The sequence below is a fragment of the Nerophis lumbriciformis genome, linkage group LG02 (genome assembly GCF_033978685.3).
Source record: "Nerophis lumbriciformis linkage group LG02, RoL_Nlum_v2.1, whole genome shotgun sequence".
Lineage (NCBI taxonomy): Eukaryota > Metazoa > Chordata > Actinopteri > Syngnathiformes > Syngnathidae > Nerophis > Nerophis lumbriciformis.
Window position 1 is genome coordinate 6908408 of NC_084549.2, and position 18961 is coordinate 6927368.

Here is an 18961-nt window from a genome sequence, read left to right on the forward strand (position 1 = left end):
AGGACGGGAATGTTCTGCTCCTTTTGAGGACTCACTGCAAAATAAAAGTAAAACATAAAGTCAAAGATCCTCTATAGTACTGGAGTGTTCTGCTCCTTTTGAGGACTCACTGCAAAATGAAAGTAAAAAAAAAATCAAATCAAAGATCCTCTATAGGACAGGAGTGTTCTGCTCTTTTTGAGGACTCACTGCAAAATAAAAATAAAAAATTAAGTCAAAGATCCTCTATAGGACGGGAGTGTTCTGCTCCTTTTGAGGACTCACTGCAAAATAAAAGTAAAAAAGAAAGTCAAAGATCCTCTATAGGACGGGAGTGTTCTGCTCTTTTTGAGGACTCACTGCAAAATAAAAGTAAAAAATAAAGTCAAAGATCCTCTATAGCATGGGAGTGTTCTGCTCTTTTTGAGGACTAACTGCGAAATAAAGTAAAAAATAAAGTCAAAGATCCTCTATAGGACGGGAGTGTTCTGCTCTTTTTGAGGACTCACTGCGAAAAAAAGTAAAAATAAATAAATAAATAAAAAGTCAAAGATCCTCTATAGGACGGGAGTGTTCTGCTCTTTTTGAGAACTAACTGCAAAATAAAGTAAAAAATGAAGTCAAAGATCCTCTATAGTACTGGAGTGTTCTGCTCCTTTTGAGGACTCACTGCGGAATAAAACTTTAAAAAAAAATAAAGTCAAAGATCCTCTATAGGACGGGAGTGTTCTGCTCTTTTTGAGGACTCACCGCAAAATAAAAGTAAAAAGTAAAGTCAAAGATCCTCTATAGGACGGGAATGTACTGCTCCTTTTGAGGACTCACTGCAAAATAAAAGTAAACAAAAATAAAGTCAAAGATCCTCTACAGGACAGGAGTGTTCTGCTCTTTTTGAAAACTAACTGCAAAATAAAGTAAAAAATGAAGTCAAAGATCCTCCATAGGACGGGAGTGTTCTGCTCTTTTTGAGGACTCACTGCAAAATAAAAGTAAAAAATAAAGTCAAAGATCCTCTATAGAACGGGAGTGTTCCGCTCTTTTTGAGGACTCACTGCAAAATAAAAGTAAAACATAAAGTCAAAGATCCTCTATAGTACGGGAGTGTTCTGCTCTTTTTGAGGACTCACTGCGGAAAAAAATGTCTATTTATGCAAATATCAGGTGTAAATAAATCTTCACCAGACAGTAACCTCACAGAAAGTACAAGACCGGCTGTTACCGGACTCCTTTTCCCCCTTTATCTCCATAAAAGCTATCCCATGTGATCCACGGCGACGTGCGCTAAGCCCGCTGATCCGCGTCCCGATCTGATGAAACTGGACCGGGATCAAACAATAACGTGCGGGGATAAAAGCTCGCGTGGAAACAATCTTGTCTTTAAGAGCGTCGTCCCACAGATGTCCTCGTCCTCTGCCGTCACTAAGGAGGGGGCATACTGAGGACGCCTTGCAGAGGCAGGTGTTCTGCATCCTTGAGGACACCCTTGAAGGATTAGAAGTAATCCTGGGAGATGAAAACACATGAAGTCCATGAGCAAGATTATGTTCTTCCGTGGTTTATCTCATGTCCCTTCTCTGGACTCTCACCAACCTCAGGTATGAAGCCGAGAACGCCTTCTTCTTCAACCTCAACCTGGCGGACTTCAACATCATCGACACTCTGGGGGTGGGCGGATTCGGACGCGTGGAGCTGGTAAGTACGCCCGCGCTCGTCAGTCGCAAAAACCCGGCTGACCGCCACGCCCCGGATCTTCAGGTGCAGCTCAAGAGCGACGAGAACAAGACCTACGCCATGAAGATCCTGAAGAAGCGGCACATCGTGGACACCCGGCAGCAGGAGCACATCCGCTCGGAGAAGCTCATCATGCAGGAGGCCCACTCGGATTTCATCGTCAGGTATCTTGTCTTGTCGCCAACAAACATGGGGCTCGAACACACGAGCCAAGCTGATCCACTAAGATCATGAGCAGAGGACTGCGTCTCTTACTTAGGCAAAATAAGGAGCGCATTTTATTTAGCGTATTGTCTTTGTGAACATGCATCAGAAGGCCCACAATACCAGGAGGAGGAAAAGCCAACATCAACGTGATTTACCAAGGCTGATCACTGTTCTGCGGGCGCTGTTTTTGTATCTTTATTCAGTACAGTGGTGTCCAAAGTCGTGAGTCGTGGGTCGCAGGGAGATTTCCATGAATTTTAAAAGTCAAAAGGCATGTCGCTGCTTTGGCGACACCTTGTGGATTATATGAGTAATTTAGGTCTGGCTTTGGTTGAAACCAAGTGCAGCATTTACTTATACGACCCAATGCAAACAACCTTCCCTAGTCATGGTGCAAAAAAAATGATCGAACCAACACAAAATGCATGGTCACACATACTACAATTAAAAAAAACCTCCATGCACCGTAAAAAAATAATAATTCTGAATTACACCCATTATTAATTACATAATTACATCCATCATGTAATTACATAATTACATCCATCATAAAGCATGATGGGAAAAATGCCAAACATTCTCCACACTTATCCATGTTTGGCGCATTTTAGCTGCTTGATATTTCTGATTGAATACAAAACTTCAAGCAGGTTGTCGCGGAAGTAAACAAGGTTGTTGTCCAACTTTTACATAAGTATGTATATAAATATATATATATATATATATATATATATATATATATATATATATATATATATATATATATATATATGTATCTATGTATGTATGTATATATATATATATGTATCTATGTATGTATGTATATATATATATATATATATATATATATATATATATGTATGTATGTATACATATATATATATATATATATATATCTATGTATGTATGTATGTATATATATATATATATATATACACATGTATGTATCTATGTATGTATATATATATATATATATATATATATATATATATATATATATATATATATATATATATATATACAAACCCCGTTTCCATATGAGTTGGGAAATTGTGTTAGATGTAAATATAAACGGAATACAATGATTTGCAAATCATTTTCAACCCAAATTCAATTGAATGCACTACAAAGACAACATATTTGATGCTCAAACTCATAAACTTTATTTTATTTTTTGCAAATAATAATTAACTTAGAATTTCATGGCTGCAACACGTGCCAAAGTAGTTGGGAAAGGGCATGTTCACCACTGTGTTACATGGCCTTTCCTTTTAACAACACTCAGTAAACGTTTGGGAACTGAGGAGACACATTTTTGAAGCTTCTCAGGTGGAATTCTTTCCCATTCTTGCTTGATGTACAGCTTAAGTTGTTCAACAGTCCGGGGGTCTCCGTTGTGCTATTTTAGGCTTCATAATGCGCCACACATTTTCAATGGGAGACAGGTCTGGACTACAGGCAGGCCAGTCTAGTACCCGCACTCTTTTACTATGAAGCCACGTTGATGTAACACGTGACTTGGCATTGTCTTGCTGAAATAAGCAGGGGCGTCCATGGTAACGTTGCTTGGATGGCAACATATGTTGCACCAAAACCTGTATGTACCTCTCAGCATTAATGGCGCCTTCACAGATGTGTAAGTTACCCATGTCTTGGGCACTAATACACCCCCATACCATCACACATGCTGGATTTTCAACTTTGCGCCTATAACAATCCGGATGGTTCTTTTCCTCTTTGGTCCGGAGGACACGACGTCCACAGTTTCCAAAAACAATTTGAAATGTGGACTCGTCAGACCACAGAACACTTTTCCACTTTGTATCAGTCCATCTTAGATGAGCTCAGGCCCAGCGAAGCCGACGGCGTTTCTGGGTGTTGTTGATAAACGGTTTTTGCCTTGCATAGGAGAGTTTTAACTTGCACTTACAGATGTAGCGACCAACTGTAGTTACTGACAGCGGGTTTCTGAAGTGTTCCTGAGCCCATGTGGTGATATCCTTTACACACTGATGTCGCTTGTTGATGCAGTACAGCCTGAGGGATCGAAGGTAACGGGCTTAGCTGCTTACGTGCAGTGATTTCTCCAGATTCTCCGAACCCTTTGATGATATTACGGAGCATAGATGGTGAAATCCCTAAATTCCTTGCAATAGCTGGTTGAGAAAGGTTTTTTTCCATCCCGTCTCCGCTCGGGATGGTTTCCTGCTGGCCCCACTATGGACTGGACTCTTACTATTATGTTGGATCCACTATGGACTGGACTCTCACAATATTATGTCAAACCCACTCGACATCCATTGCATTCGGTCTCCCCTAGAGTCCCCAGTTGCTAAGTTGAATCGTAGAATCAACGCTCCATTAATCAGTTGTGAACATCCTCAGGATTGATTGGACTAACTCAGATCAGCTGTTCCGGAACCCAGTACTTAGACTTCGGGTTTAGACTCAGAGTTTGTTGAACTTCCTACCCGGAATAACCCCCAGGTCATATATGGCCTACGATATATGTTTTTGTCGGTTGTACAAATGTACCGAGAGAACACAACCTGGGGCCTTAAGTCCATCAAGTCATTGCAAACATGGTATTGAGACCTGGGACCTCACCCCAAGTCTTGTTTGCAGACTGTACAGAACGTTCAAGGACAGCAAGTACCTATACATGCTGATGGAAGCCTGTCTGGGAGGAGAGCTGTGGACCATCCTTCGAGACCGGTACGCTCTAAAGGTGCTCCGTACAGTTCAATCATCCAATGGAAAATAAAAAGGTACGTGTCTAAACATGGTTACAGAGGCTCTTTTGAGGACTCGACCACCAGGTTTTATACCGGCTGCGTGGTGGAGGCCTTCGCCTACCTGCATTCCAAAGGCATCATCTACAGAGACCTCAAACCTGAGAACCTTATACTGGATCACAGGGGCTATGCCAAACTGGTAAGACCTCATTTTGAGTGTGTTTCTTATCAGGGCTGGGCGTGGCCATCTAAATATCGAGGCCAAGGTGGGTATTGGTATCGGATTGATACTAGCGGGATAAGATCGATACTTTTGCCCCTGTCTTCACTGTTCTACTGACTACTGGCGTGAATGTAGCTAGATTCTACACCTAAAAATCATCTATTTATTAATAATCCGTCCAAAAACTTTGGCGTGCTCCATAGCCCACAGTTTTTATCCGATCAGAACCGTTCGAGTATCAAAACATTTGGCTCGACTGGAATTCGTAATCTCCAAAAAATAGAAAAGAATACCTAGAATTCACGGTTTTTACCATTGATAATGAATAGGCCATTTTTCGAGCTTGCACAATTCCCACATTTCTCAACCTATTCGAACCGTTCCACCATCCACACACTCCACTCACTTTGGACCATCAAACTACCATTTTTCAAGTTCAAAAAAATTCCAGGAATTCCCAGAATTCCCGGTTGTCGGGGTAATTTTTACCATTGAAAATGAATGGGCCATTTTTCGATCTTGCTCAATTCCCACATTTCTCAACCGATTCGAACCGTTCCACCATCCACACACTCCATTCACCTTGGACCATCAAACTACCATTTTTCAAGTTCAAAAAAATTCCAGGAATTTCCAGAATTCTCGGTTTTCCGGGTCATTTTTACCATTGAAAATGAATGGGCCATTTTTCGAGCTTGCACAATTCCCACATTTCTCAACCTATTTGAACCGTTCCACCATCCACGCACTCCACTCACCTTGGACCATCAAACTACAATTTTTCAAATTAAAAAAAAATCTAGGAATTCCCAGAATTCCCGGTTTTCGGGGTCATTTTTAACATTGAAAATGAGTGGGCCATTTTTCGAAATTGCACAATTCCCACATTTCTCAACCTATTTGAACCGTTCCACCATCCACACACTCCACTCACTTTGGACCATCAAACTACCATTTTCCAAGTTCAAAAAAATTCCAGGAATTCCCAGAATTCCCGGTTTTCAGGGTCATTTTTACCATTGAAAATGAATGGGCCATTTTTCGAACTTGCACAATTCCCACATTTCTCAATCGATTCGAACCGTTCCACCATCCACACACTCCACTCACCTTGGACCATCAAACTACCATTTTCCAAGTTCAAAAAAATTCCAGGAATTTCCAGAATTTCCGGTTTTCCGGGTCATTTTTACCATTGAAAATGAATGGGCCATTTTTCAAGCTTGCACAATTTCCACATTTCTCAACCTATTCGAACCGTTCCACCATCCACACACTCCACTCACATTGGACCATCAAACTACAATTTTCCAAGTTCAAAAAAATTCCAGTTTCGGGTCATTTTTACCATTGAAAATGAATGGGCCATTTTGCGAACTTACACAATTCCCACATTTCTCAACCGATTCGAACTGTTCCACCATCCACACACTCCACTCGCCTTGAACCATCAAACTACCATTTTCCAAGTTCAAACAAATTCCAGGAATTCCCCAAATTTCCGGTTTTCAGGATCAATTTTACCATTGAAAATGAATGGGCCATTTTTCGAACTTGCGCAATTCCCACATTTCTCAACCGATTCGAATCGTTCTGCCATCCACACACTCCACTCACCTTAGACCATCAAACTATTATTTTTCAAATTCAAAAAAATTCCAGGAATTTCCAGAATTCCCGGTTTTGCGGGGTCATTTTTACCATTGAAAATGAACGGGACATTTTTCGAACTTGCACAATTCCCACATTTCTCAACCGATTCGAACTGTTCCACCATCCACACACTCCACTCACCTTGGACCATCAAACTACTATTTTTCAAATTCAAAAAAATTCCAGGAATTTCCAGAATTCCCGGTTTTGCGGGTCATTTTTACCATTGAAAATGAATGGGCCATTTTTCGAAATTGCACAATTCCCACATTTCTCAACCTATTTGAACCGTTCCACCATCCACACACTCCACTCACCTTGGACCATCAAACTATCATTTTCCAAGTTCAAAAAAATTCCAGGAATTTCCAGAATTCTCGGTTTTCCGGGTCATTTTTACCATTAAAAATGAATGGGCCATTTTTACAGCTTGCACAATTCCCACATTTCTCAACCGATTCGAACCGTTCCACCATCCACACACTCCACTCACCTTGGATCATCAAACTACAATTTTTCAAGTTCAAAGACTTCCAGGAATTTCCATAATTCCCGGTTTTCAGGGTCATTTTTACCATTGAAAATGAATGGGCCATTTTTCGAACTTGCACAATTCCCACATTTCTCAACCGATTCGAACCGTTCCACCCTTCACACACTCCACTCACTTTGGACCATCAAACTACCATTTTTCAAGTTCAAAATAATTCCAGGAATTCCCAGAATTCCCGGTTTTCGGGGTCATTTTTACCATTGAAAATGAATGGGCCATTTTTCGAAATTGCACAATTCCCATATTTCTCAACCGATTCGAATCGTTCCACCATCCACACACGCCACTCACCGTGGACCATCAAACTACCATTTTTCAAATTCAAAAAAATTCCAGGAATTCCCAGAATTCCCAGTTTTCGGGGTCATTTTTACCATTGAAAATGTATGGGCCATTGTTCGAACTTGCACAATTCCCACATTTCTCAACCGATTTGAACCGTTCCACCATTCACACACTCCACTCACTTTGGACCATCAAACTACAATTTTCCAAGTTCAAAAAATTCCAGGAATTTCCAGAATTCCCGGTTTTCGGGGTCATTTTTACCATTGAAAATGAATGGGCCATTTTTCGAAATTGCACAATTACCACATTTCTCAACTGATTCGAACTGTTCCACCATCCACACACTCCACTCACCTTGAACCATCAAACTACCATTTTCCAAGTTCAAAAAAATTCCAGGAATTTCCAGAATTCCCGGTTTTCCAGGTCATTTTTACCATTGAAAATGAATGGGACGTTTTTAGAACTTGCACAATTCCCACATTTCTCAACCGATTCGAACTGTTCCACCATCCACACACTCCACTCACCTTGGACCATCAAACTACCATTTTCCAAGTTCAAAAAAATTCCAGGAATTTCCAGAATTCCCGGTTTTCGGGGTCATCTTTACCATTGAAAATGAATGGGCCATTTTTCGAGCTTGCACAATTCCCACATTTCTCAACCGATTCGAACTGTTCCACCATCCACACACTCCACTCACTTTGGACCATCAAACTACCATTTTCCAAGTTCAAAAAAATTCCAGGAATTCTCAGAATTCCCGGTTTTCGGGGTCATTTTTACCATTGAAAATGAATGGGCCATTTTTCGATCTTGCACAATTCCCACATTTCTCAACCGATTCGAACCGTTCCACCATCCACACACTCCACTCATCTTGGGCCATCAAACTACCTTTTTTCAAGTTCCAAAAAATTCCAGTTTCGGGTCATTTTTACCATTGAAAATGAATGGGCCATTTTTCGAACTAGCACAATTCCCACATTTGTCAACCGATTCGAACTGTTCCACCATCCACACACTCCACTCACATTGGACCATCAAACTACCATTTTCCAAGTTCAAAAAAATTCCAGTTTCGTGTCATTTTTACCATTTAAAATGAATGGGCCATTTTTCAAACTTGCACAATTCCCTTATTTCTCAACTGAATCCACACACTCCACTCATCTTGGACAATCAAACTACCATTTCCCAAGTTAAAAAAAAGAATCCAGGAATTCCAGGTTTTCGAAAGCCCTATTTTGACCTTTTCCTGGAAATTTTTCACAGTCGATATTTTTCAACCGTTTTTGACCACTCCTCTTTCAAAACATTCCTCTTAGTTGAGACAACAAAAAATATTTTATTTTTTTGTACAAATTCCTGCTTTTCCTGAATTTCCAGGAATTCCGATATACTGAAATTGTTACTAGGTCAACATTTTTCAACTTTATCGAAAATGTACAACACCAACCCATTCATATCATCTCGGACAGATGTGGTATTATCTATATTTTCCAAAATTCACGGTTTTCCCGAAATTCCCAAATTTGTAGGAAATTCCCATTCAAATGAATGGACATATTCATAGTTCTACAATGCCCTAAATTCTCAAAATTGTACGCCATTATGGCTCCCCAAATTCGACATTTCAACCATCCACCCACACTACACTGTCCACATATCGAACACAAAACATGTTTTCCCTTTCCCAAAATTCCCAGTTTTACCAGAATTTCCAGGGGGAGGTATACAGTCTACTGCATATCCCACTTTTCTCATCCGATTCGAACCTTTCCAACATCCACACACCCCAGTTTCCGAACATTTCCTGATTACCTGTATTTACCAGGAATTTCCCCTCATCGAAAATGAATGAGCAATATACAAACCTCTCCATATCGCACATTTCTCACCCGATTTGAACCGTTCCACCATCCACACACTCCACTCACCTTGGACAATCAAACTACAATTTTCCACTTTCAAAACAATTCCAGGAATTCCCAGAATTCCCGGTTTTCTGAGTCATTTTTACTATTGAAAATGAATGGGCCATTTTTCGAACATGCACAATTCCCACATTTTTCAACTGATTCGAACCGTTCCACCATCCACACACTCCACTCACCTTGGACAATCAAACTGCCATTTTCTAAGAAAAAAAAAAAAAAATCCAAGAATTCCAGGTTTTCGAAAGCCCTATTTTGACCTTTTCCTGGAAATTTTTCACAGTCGATATTTTTCAACCGTTTTTGACCACTCCTCTTTCAAAACATTCCTCTTAGTTGGGACAACAAAAAATATTTTCTTTTTTTCTACAAATTCCTGCTTTTCCTGAATTTCCAGGAATTCCGATATATTGAAATTGTTACTAGGTCAACATTTTTCAACTTTATTGAAAATTTACAACACCAACCCATTCATATAATCTAAGACAGATGTGGTATTATCTATATTTTCCAAAATTCACGGTTTTCCCGAAATTCCCAAATTTCTAGGAAATTCCCATTCAAATGAATGGACATATTCATAGTTCTACAATGCCCTAAATTCTCCAAATTGTACGCCATTATGTTTACCCAAATTCGACATTTCAACCATCCACCCACACTACACTGTCCACATATCGAACACAAAACATGTTTTCCCTTTCCCAAAATTCCCGGTTGTACCAGAATTTCCAGGGGTAATTATGCAATCTACTGCATATCCCACTTTTCTCATCTGATTCGAACTGTTCCAACATCCACACACTCCAGGTTCCGAAAATTTCCTGATTACCCGTATTTACCAGGAATTTCCCCTCATCGAAAATGAATGAGCAATATACAAACCTCTCCATATCGCACTTTTCTCACCCGATTTGAACCATTCCACCATCCACACACTCCACTCACCTTGGACAATCAAACTACAATTTTCCTCTTTCAAAACAATTCCAGGAATTCCCAGAATTCCCGGTTTTCTGAGTCATTTTTACTATTGAAAATGAATGGGCCATTTTTCGAACATGCACAATTCCCACATTTTTCAACCGATTCGAACCGTTCCACCATCCACACACTCCACTCACCTTGGACAATCAAACTGCCATTTTCCAAGAAAAAAAAAATCCAAGAATTCCAGGTTTTCGAAAGCCCTATTTTGACCTTTTCCTGGAACTTTTTCACAATCGATATTTTTCCACCGTTTTTGACCACTCCTCCTTCAAAACATTCCTCTTATTTGGGACAACAAAAAATATTTTCTTTTTTCGTACAAATTCCTGCTTTTCCTGAATTTCCAGGAATTCCGATATATTGAAATTGTTACTAGGTCAACATTTTTCAACTTTATCGAAAATTTACAACACCAACCCATTCGTATCATCTAGGACAGATGTGGTATTATCTATATTTTCCAAAATTCACGGTTTTCCCGAAATTCCCAAATTTGTAGGAAATTCCCATTCAAATGAATGGACATATTCATAGTTCTACAATGCCCTAAATTCTCCAAATTGTACGCCATTATGGTTCCCCAAATTCGACATTTCAACCATCCACCCACACTACTCTGTCCACATATCGAACACAAAACATGTTTTCCCTTTCCCAAAATTCCCAGTTTTACCAGAATTTCCAGGGGGTCTACTGCATATCCCACTTTTCTCATCCGATTCGAACCTTTCCAACATCCACACACCCCAGTTTCCGAAAATTTCCTGATTACCTGTATTTACCAGGAATTTCCCTTCATTGAAAATGAATGGGCAATATACAAAGCTCTCCATATCGCACATTTCTCACCCGATTTGAACCGTTCCAACATCCACTCACTCCACTCATTCAGGATATTCAAGCATTTCAGTTCCGCTCATGCTTATCGGTTCGGCTGCTTGCGCACGTAGGGCACATTCTAGTTATTTTTGTTGTTTTGTTTACATTTTAATATTTATATTTCTGTTACATTGTTTGCTTTATCTGTTATTTCATAATTATGAATTTTGTGAAACAATTGTGTGTAGTAATATGTAAAAAGGTAATTTTTTTTTTTTTGTATTTATACTATTACATTTGTTTAGATTGTTGTATTTAGTTACAAGATAAAATGAAATATTTTTTCTTTTGTTCTCGAAATTATAATCATCTCAATCTGCCTCGAAGCAATCATTCAATGATGATGATATTTCAAGTCAAAGGTATCTTTTTAAAATAAATTGCATCATTTTGACACATTTTGAGAAAAAATAAATAGGTAAAATAAATAATGACGGAAAAAAATATATTTTGTCAACTTCGGAAAGAAAATCCATGAAGAAAAAAACATGATTATAAAAACAAATTTGGAAAATATTTTGGGGGGATGTAAATTAACAAAAATATCAAATTTATAATTTTTTTTTTTTAATTATGTTAATCATTTTGATAACTTTGGGGAAAAAAAGTTCCCAAGTTGATGTTATGCTTATTCTTACTCGTACAGTATTGTATTTGCTTTTAGATTAGTATTTTTTTCTTCAATGTTATTTGTTTTTATTGTACTTTATTTTGTTTTGGGGTTTTTTTAACCACATTTTTTTGTATCACTTTTTATTTAGGTGGTTTTTTTTCTAGATGTAATTGTTTTTTTTGTTAGTTTCGGTGCCTTTTATTTGTTTTCATTATTCCGTACAGCTCTATGGTCCACTGTTTTTTTTCCATAGTGCTCTACAAATAAAGGATTGGATTGGATTGGAAAAAAAAAACTCAAAAAAAATAAAATAAAATAAAATGTATGAAACACACATTACATTATACGATTTAAAAAAAAAAAAAATATTTAGGTTAAAATGAAATAACACAAAATTTTAAAAAAAATTTAAAAAAAATTAAAAAAGGTTAAATATAATAATAAAAAAAAAAAAAATCTTAGTCTGACCTGAGTGTCTTCGTTCCCATCAGGTGGACTTTGGTTTCGCCAAGAAGATTGGTTTTGGCAAGAAAACGTGGACTTTCTGTGGCACTCCAGAGTACGTAGCGCCAGAGATCATCCTGAACAAAGGTCACGACATCTCTGCAGACTACTGGTCGCTGGGAATCCTCATGTTCGAGCTCCTAACTGGCAGGTACAAACATCGCCCGTGTCATGCTCCATTCTACACCATTCTTCATCCAATGTTACATTATGCTAACATTTTGTCCATTACGCAGCCCTCCCTTCTCTGGCCCCGATCCAATGAAGACCTACAACATCATCCTGAGAGGCATCGACATGATCGAGTTCCCAAAGAAAATTACCAAAAATGCTGCCAACCTAATCAAAAAGCTATGCAGGTGATTTTTTTTTTTTTGTCTTTTTAACTCTGCATTCATCTCACTGGTCCGACAACTCACTAATTAAATGTGTTTGCAGGGATAATCCTTCTGAACGACTGGGAAACTTGAAAAATGGTGTCAAAGACATCCAAAAGCACAAGTAAGCATTCATCAGTATTCTCGTAATTATAGGAAATGAAAAAAAATAAAGAAAAAAATATGTACAGCTTTGAAAAAATAAAGTAAAAAAACACATTTTGAAAAAAAAAAATTTTTTTTTTTTTTTTTTTTACAATATTTAGAATAAAGAAAGAAAGAAAAAATACAAAAAGAGTAGTTAAAAAAAAAAAGACAAATATTTTTTTCCAATGAAAAAATATTGAGAAATATACACAGTATACAAATATATACAACAAATTAAAGTATACCATCAATCAATCAATGTTTATTTATATAGCCCTAAATCACAAGTGTCTCAAAGGGCTGCACAAGCCACAACGACATCCTCGGTACAGAGCCCACAATTTGAAAATAAATAATTTTGACAAAGTTGGGAAACATTTTAATGAACAAAAATAAGGAATAAATTGTCAGGTTCAAACACCAAACTATCTATTACGCAAGACAAGAAGCAAGGAATCACGCAGAGACAGAGTTCAATTTAGCTCAATGAGGAGAAACGCTTGGGGCTGCACACTCAGTTACAGTCTCCCACCACGCTCTAAGGTACAGCCCCGCACGCTCCTCTATTAATTCAGGAGTTCCCTAGTTAACATCACTGAGGCTGCCTCTAAAAGGAGTGGTCACACATATCATGCAAAGCAGCTTCCAGTACGCACAATACGTGACGGAATGTGCTGGGGGCCTTGTGATTGCCTTGTCTCTGCTTCGTCTGCGTGTTGTCGTCTTATCTTCGTTGAGGTGCTTGAAGTCCTTGGCTGTTAGCGGGCTAAGACAAGGAAAACATCTGCGGCGAGGCCACCCCTCGCCGCAGAAGCAGAAAAGAGCACAATCGATAATAACTATAGTAACGGCCTTTAAGCATAAGAGTTGTGTGATAACTTATATATAATTATTCTAACATAAATACAATCGCTTGCTGAAAAAAATAAAATGTTGATGCAATTTAAAAAAAAAAAATAATAATACAAAATAAGAAAATGCAAAAATTATAATTTTGATAAATATTGTCTTTTTTTTTTTAAATACAAAAATAAATGGATGTATACAGTATACAAAGAAATACATACAATTTGAAAATAATATTGGATTATAAAATAAATAGTTTTCCTTAACTTTGAGAAGAATAAAAAAATATGTAATTTTGATACAATTAAAAAAAAAATATTACAAAATAAGAAAATGCAAAAATGATAATTTTGATGAATAATGTCTTTTTTTTTTAAATACAAAAATAAATGGATGTATACAGTATACAAAGAAATACATACAATTTGAAAATAATATTGGATTAGAAAATAAATAGTTTTCCTTAACTTTGAGAAGAATGAAAAAATATATATTTTTAATACAATTTAATTTTTAATTTTTTAATTAATTTAATTTAATAATACGATCTAAGAAAATACAAAAATTATAATTTTGATAAATATTGTTTTGTTTTGTTTTAATACAAAAATAAATGAATGTATACAGTTTACAAATAAATACATACCATTTGAAAATAATATTGGATTAGAAAATAAATAGTTTTTCTTAACTTTGAGAAGAATAAAAAAAGTTAAACAAGAAATACATTCCATTTGAATACAAATGTGGAAATATATATAATTTCGACACAATTTTGAAAACATAAATAAGAAAAAATAAGAACCCAATACAAACAATATAATTCAAAAGAATAAAAGGCAATTATAATTGTGTTTTTATTAAATAACTTTTGGGGGAAATGACACAAAGAAAAACAAGTTTTAAAAAGAAAAGCGGGACTCGAAAATAAAATATGTTGATCACTTTTGAAATAAACCAAAATAAAGTGAAAATACATATGGTTAAATGTTAGAGGAAACAAAAATAAAGAAAAAACAATCTGAAAAGACATTTTCGGATTAAATGGAAGGAATATTAAAGGAAAATTTCAAATAGTTAATATAAACAAAAGAAAATAAACCTTTATTTCTGGAAAATATAATTTTGACAACTTTTGGCTACAACTTTAATACAGAAAATATTTTTTGGAAATCTAAATACTAGTAAATTTGAATGAAACGGACATGCAACCCTTTTAATAATGTTATATGTGTATATGTATATGTATGCATATGTATGGATATGTGCATGTGTGTGGATATATACATATATATATATATAGATACATATCTTCTTTTTTATCTTTTTTTTACTATTTATATTACTAAATTATTGTGCATGCACCTTAGGGGATCTTCTCCAATTGTGTTGTTCTTTGAACCTGCTCACTGTAATAATGACAATAAAACTCTATTCTATTCTAAACCTCCGAATGCTTTATTTCCCATGTAGGTGGTTTGAGGGCTTTAACTGGGAGGGCTTAAAGAAGGGGACATTGACGCCTCCTATCATCCCCAATGTAAGTATGCCATCCATCCATCCATTTTTCTACCGCTTGTCCCTTTCGGGGTCAAACTGATAAACATTTTTTTTTGTTGCAAATAATCATTAACTTTAGAATTTGATGCCAGCAACACGTGACAAAGAAGTTGGGAAAGGTGGCAATAAATACTGATAAAGTATTTACACTTATTTGGAACATCCCACAGGTGTGCAGGCTAATTGGGAACAGGTGGGTGCCATGATTGGGTATAAAAACAGCTTCCCAAAAAATGCTCAGTCTTTCACAAGAAAGGACGGGGCGAGGTCCACCCCTTTGTCCACAACTGCGTGAGCAAATAGTCAAACAGTTTAAGAACAACGTTTCCCAAAGTGCAATTGCAAGAAATTTAAGGATTTCAACATCTACGGTCCATAATATCATCAAAAGGTTCAGAGAATCTAGAGAAATCACCAACATTGAATGACGGTGACCTTCGATCCCTCAGACGGCACTGTATTAAAAACCGACATCAATCTCTAAAGGATATCACCACATGGGCTCAGGAACAATTCAGAAAACCACTGTCATTAAATACAGTTGGTCGCTACATCTGTAAGTGCAAGTTAAAGCTCTACTATGCAAAGCGAAAGCCATTTATCAACAACATCCAGAAACGCCGCCGGCTTCTCTGGGCCCGAGATCATCTAAGATGGACTTCTTCCGCTTATCCGAGGTCGGGTCGCGGGGGCAGCAGCCTAAGCAGGGAAGCCCAGACTTCCCTCTCCCCAGCCACTTCGTCCAGCTCTTCCTGTGGGACCCCGAGGCGTTCCCAGGCCAGCCGAGAGACATAGTCTTCCCAACGTGTCCTGGGTCTTCCCTGCGGCCTCCTACCGGTCGGACGTGCCCTAAACACCTCCCTTGGGAGGCGTTCGGGTGGCATCCTGACCAGATGCCCGAACCACCTCATCTGGCTCCTCTCGATGTGGAGGAGCAGCGGCTTTACTTTGAGCTCCTCCCGGATGGCAGAGCTTCTCACCCTATCTCTAAGGGAGAGCCCCGCCACCCGGCGGAGGAAACTCATTTCGGCCGCTTGTACCCGTGATCTTGTCCTTTCGGTCATAACCCAAAGCTCATGACCATAGGTGAGGATGGGAACGTAGATCGACCGGTAAATTGAGAGCTTTGCCTTCCGGCTCAGCTCCTTCTTCACCACAACGGATCGATACAGCGTCCGCATTACTGAAGACGCCGCACCGATCCGCCTGTCGATCTCACGATCCACTCTTCCCTCACTCGTGAACAAGACTCCGAGGTACTTGAACTCCTCCACTTGGGGCAAGATCTCCTCCCCAACCCGGAGATGGCACTCCACCCTTTTCCAAGCGAGAACCATGGACTCGGACTTGGAGGTGCTGATTCTCATCCCAGTCGCTTCACACTCAGCTGCGAACCGATCCAGTGAGAGCTGAAGATCCTGGCCAGATGAAGCCATCAGGACCACATCATCTGCAAAAAGCAGAGACCTAATCCTGCAGCCACCAAACCAGATCCCCTCAACGCCTTGACTGCGCCTAGAAATTCTGTCCATAAAAGTTATGAACAGAATCGGTGACAAAGGGCAGCCTTGGCGGAGTCCAACCCTCACTGGAAACGTGTCCGACTTACTACCGGCAATGCAGACCAAGCTCTGGCACTGATCATACAGGGAGCGGACTGCCACAATCAGACAGTCCGATACCCCGTACTCTCTGAGCACTCCCCACAGGACTTCCCGAGGGACACGGTCGAATGCCTTCTCCAAGTCCACAAAGCACATGTAGACTGGTTGGGCAAACTCCCATGCACCCTCAAGGACCCTGCGGAGAGTATAGAGCTGGTCCACAGTTCCACGACCAGGACGAAAACCACACTGTTCCTCCTGAATCCGAGGTTCGACTATCCGTCATTTCAAATTGTTTTTGGAAATATTCGACATCGTGTCATCCGGACCAAAGGGGAAGCGAACCATCCAGACTGTTATAGGCTCAAAGTTGAAAAGCCAGCATCTGTGATGGTATGGGGGTGCATTAGTGCCTAAGGCATGGGTAACTTACACATCTGTGAAGGCACCATTAATGCTGAAAGGTACATACAGGTTTTGGAACAACATATGCTGCCATCTAAGCGCTGTCTTTTTCATGGACGCCCCTGTTTATTTCAGCAAGACAATGCCAAGCCACATTCAGCACGTGTTACAACAGCGTGGCTTCGTAAAAAAAAGAGTGCGGGTACTTTCCTGGGACCGCCTGCAGTCCAGACCTGTCTCCCATCGAAAATGTGTGGCGCATTATGAAGCGTAAAATACGACTGTTGAACGACTGAAGCTCTACATAAAACAAGAATGGGAAAGAATTCCACTTTCAAAGCTTCAACAATTAGTTTCCTCAGTTCCCAATCGTTTATTGAGTGTTGTTAAAAGAAAAGGTGATGTAACACAGTGGTGAACATGCCCTTTCCCACCTACCTTGGCACGTGTTGCAGCCATCAAATTCTAAGTTAATTATTATTTGCAAAAAAAACCCAAAAAGTTTATGAGTTTGAACATCAAATATTTTGTCTTTGTAGTGCATTCAATTGAATATGGGTTGAAAAGGATTTGCAAATCATTGTATTCCGTTTATATTTACATCTAACACAATTTCCCAACTCATATGGAAACGGGGTCTGTACATCATTTACTTTATTGGTACTTATTTTGCTCTTTATTCGTCAGGTCACGTCGGCGGTGGACACGAGTAACTTCGACAGCTTCCCGGAGGACAACGAGGACCCTCCCCCCGACGACAACTCCGGTTGGGACGTGGACTTCTGAAGTCCCCCGTCGGACGTGGAGAAACTCTCTCTCTCGTCGCTTTTTTTCGAACGCCGTGTCGGAAGCAAACGCGGAGACGATACGCAGGCAGAGATTTAGCGTACGGATGACACGCCCTTATTGGGTCACCGATAAATGCCTTTATTTCACTGTGGCCCCTCCCCCCCCCCGGATCAAGCATTTATAGCGGGACGGCTGTAGCACATGTTCAAGTGTTGTCTTACGCTCGGCTCAAAGAACGTGCAGGGATACACACACACACACACACACACACACACACACACACACGCACGCACGCACGGACGCAGAAAAAAACACGGCGGAGCCAAAATTCCCGTGCGGATGTTTCCTCTTCGCGACTTTTCTTACGTTTTAGGAGTGTAAAAAAATGTGAATTGTGTTGTGGTTGTCATCTGCTGGCTTCCTACGCTCGCTCAACAAGTGCTCTCGACTAACCTGAATGTCGCCTACTGTCGCAAACACATTCTCAAACAGGCTGGAATAGTTAGCATTTCAAAATAAAAGCACAAACTTAAGTGCCCTGTTTAGATAGTAAACACACAGCTGACTCATACGTATTGCCATGTTTATCCTTAAATGTTTTATTAATATTATTATTATTATAATTATCATTATTATCATTAGTTTTTTTATTATTATTATTATTATTACATTTAAGGCTGCGTTCACACTTGCAATGTTCACTTCGGTTCAAACTGGCCGCTTTTGCTTTAATTATCATTATCATTATTATTATTATTATCATTATTAATATTATCAATAATATCATTATTATTATCATCATCATTATTATTATTATTATTATTATTATCATTATTAATATGATAATTACTATCATTAGTATCATTATTATTATTATTATCTTTATTATCATTAGTTGTATTATTATTATTATTATTATCATTATCATTATTGTTATT

At 38.6% G+C, this 18961-nt stretch overlaps 1 protein-coding gene across 4 annotated transcripts in view; it reads left to right on the top strand.

Moving 5' to 3' along the window:
- Positions 1–18755, top strand: part of LOC133580131 (cGMP-dependent protein kinase 1) — a 441177-nt gene extending 422422 nt beyond the window's left edge. For 2 of the 4 annotated variants that reach the window (XM_061934558.1, XM_061934477.1), the window contains exons 10-18: positions 1575–1671; positions 1735–1874; positions 4543–4632; positions 4710–4851; positions 12283–12446; positions 12532–12654; positions 12734–12796; positions 15139–15205; positions 17922–18755. In XM_061934558.1, the coding sequence (XP_061790542.1) occupies positions 1575–1671; positions 1735–1874; positions 4543–4632; positions 4710–4851; positions 12283–12446; positions 12532–12654; positions 12734–12796; positions 15139–15205; positions 17922–18020 (985 nt within the window). In that variant the 3' untranslated portion in view covers positions 18021–18755. Of the gene's footprint in view, positions 1–1574; positions 1875–4542; positions 4633–4709; positions 4852–12282; positions 12447–12531; positions 12655–12733; positions 12797–15138; positions 15206–17921 lie in introns of all 4 variants that reach the window. The other 2 variants (XM_061934398.1, XM_061934638.1) reach the window with 1 other exon arrangement.
- Positions 18756–18961: the final 206 nt, after the last annotated feature.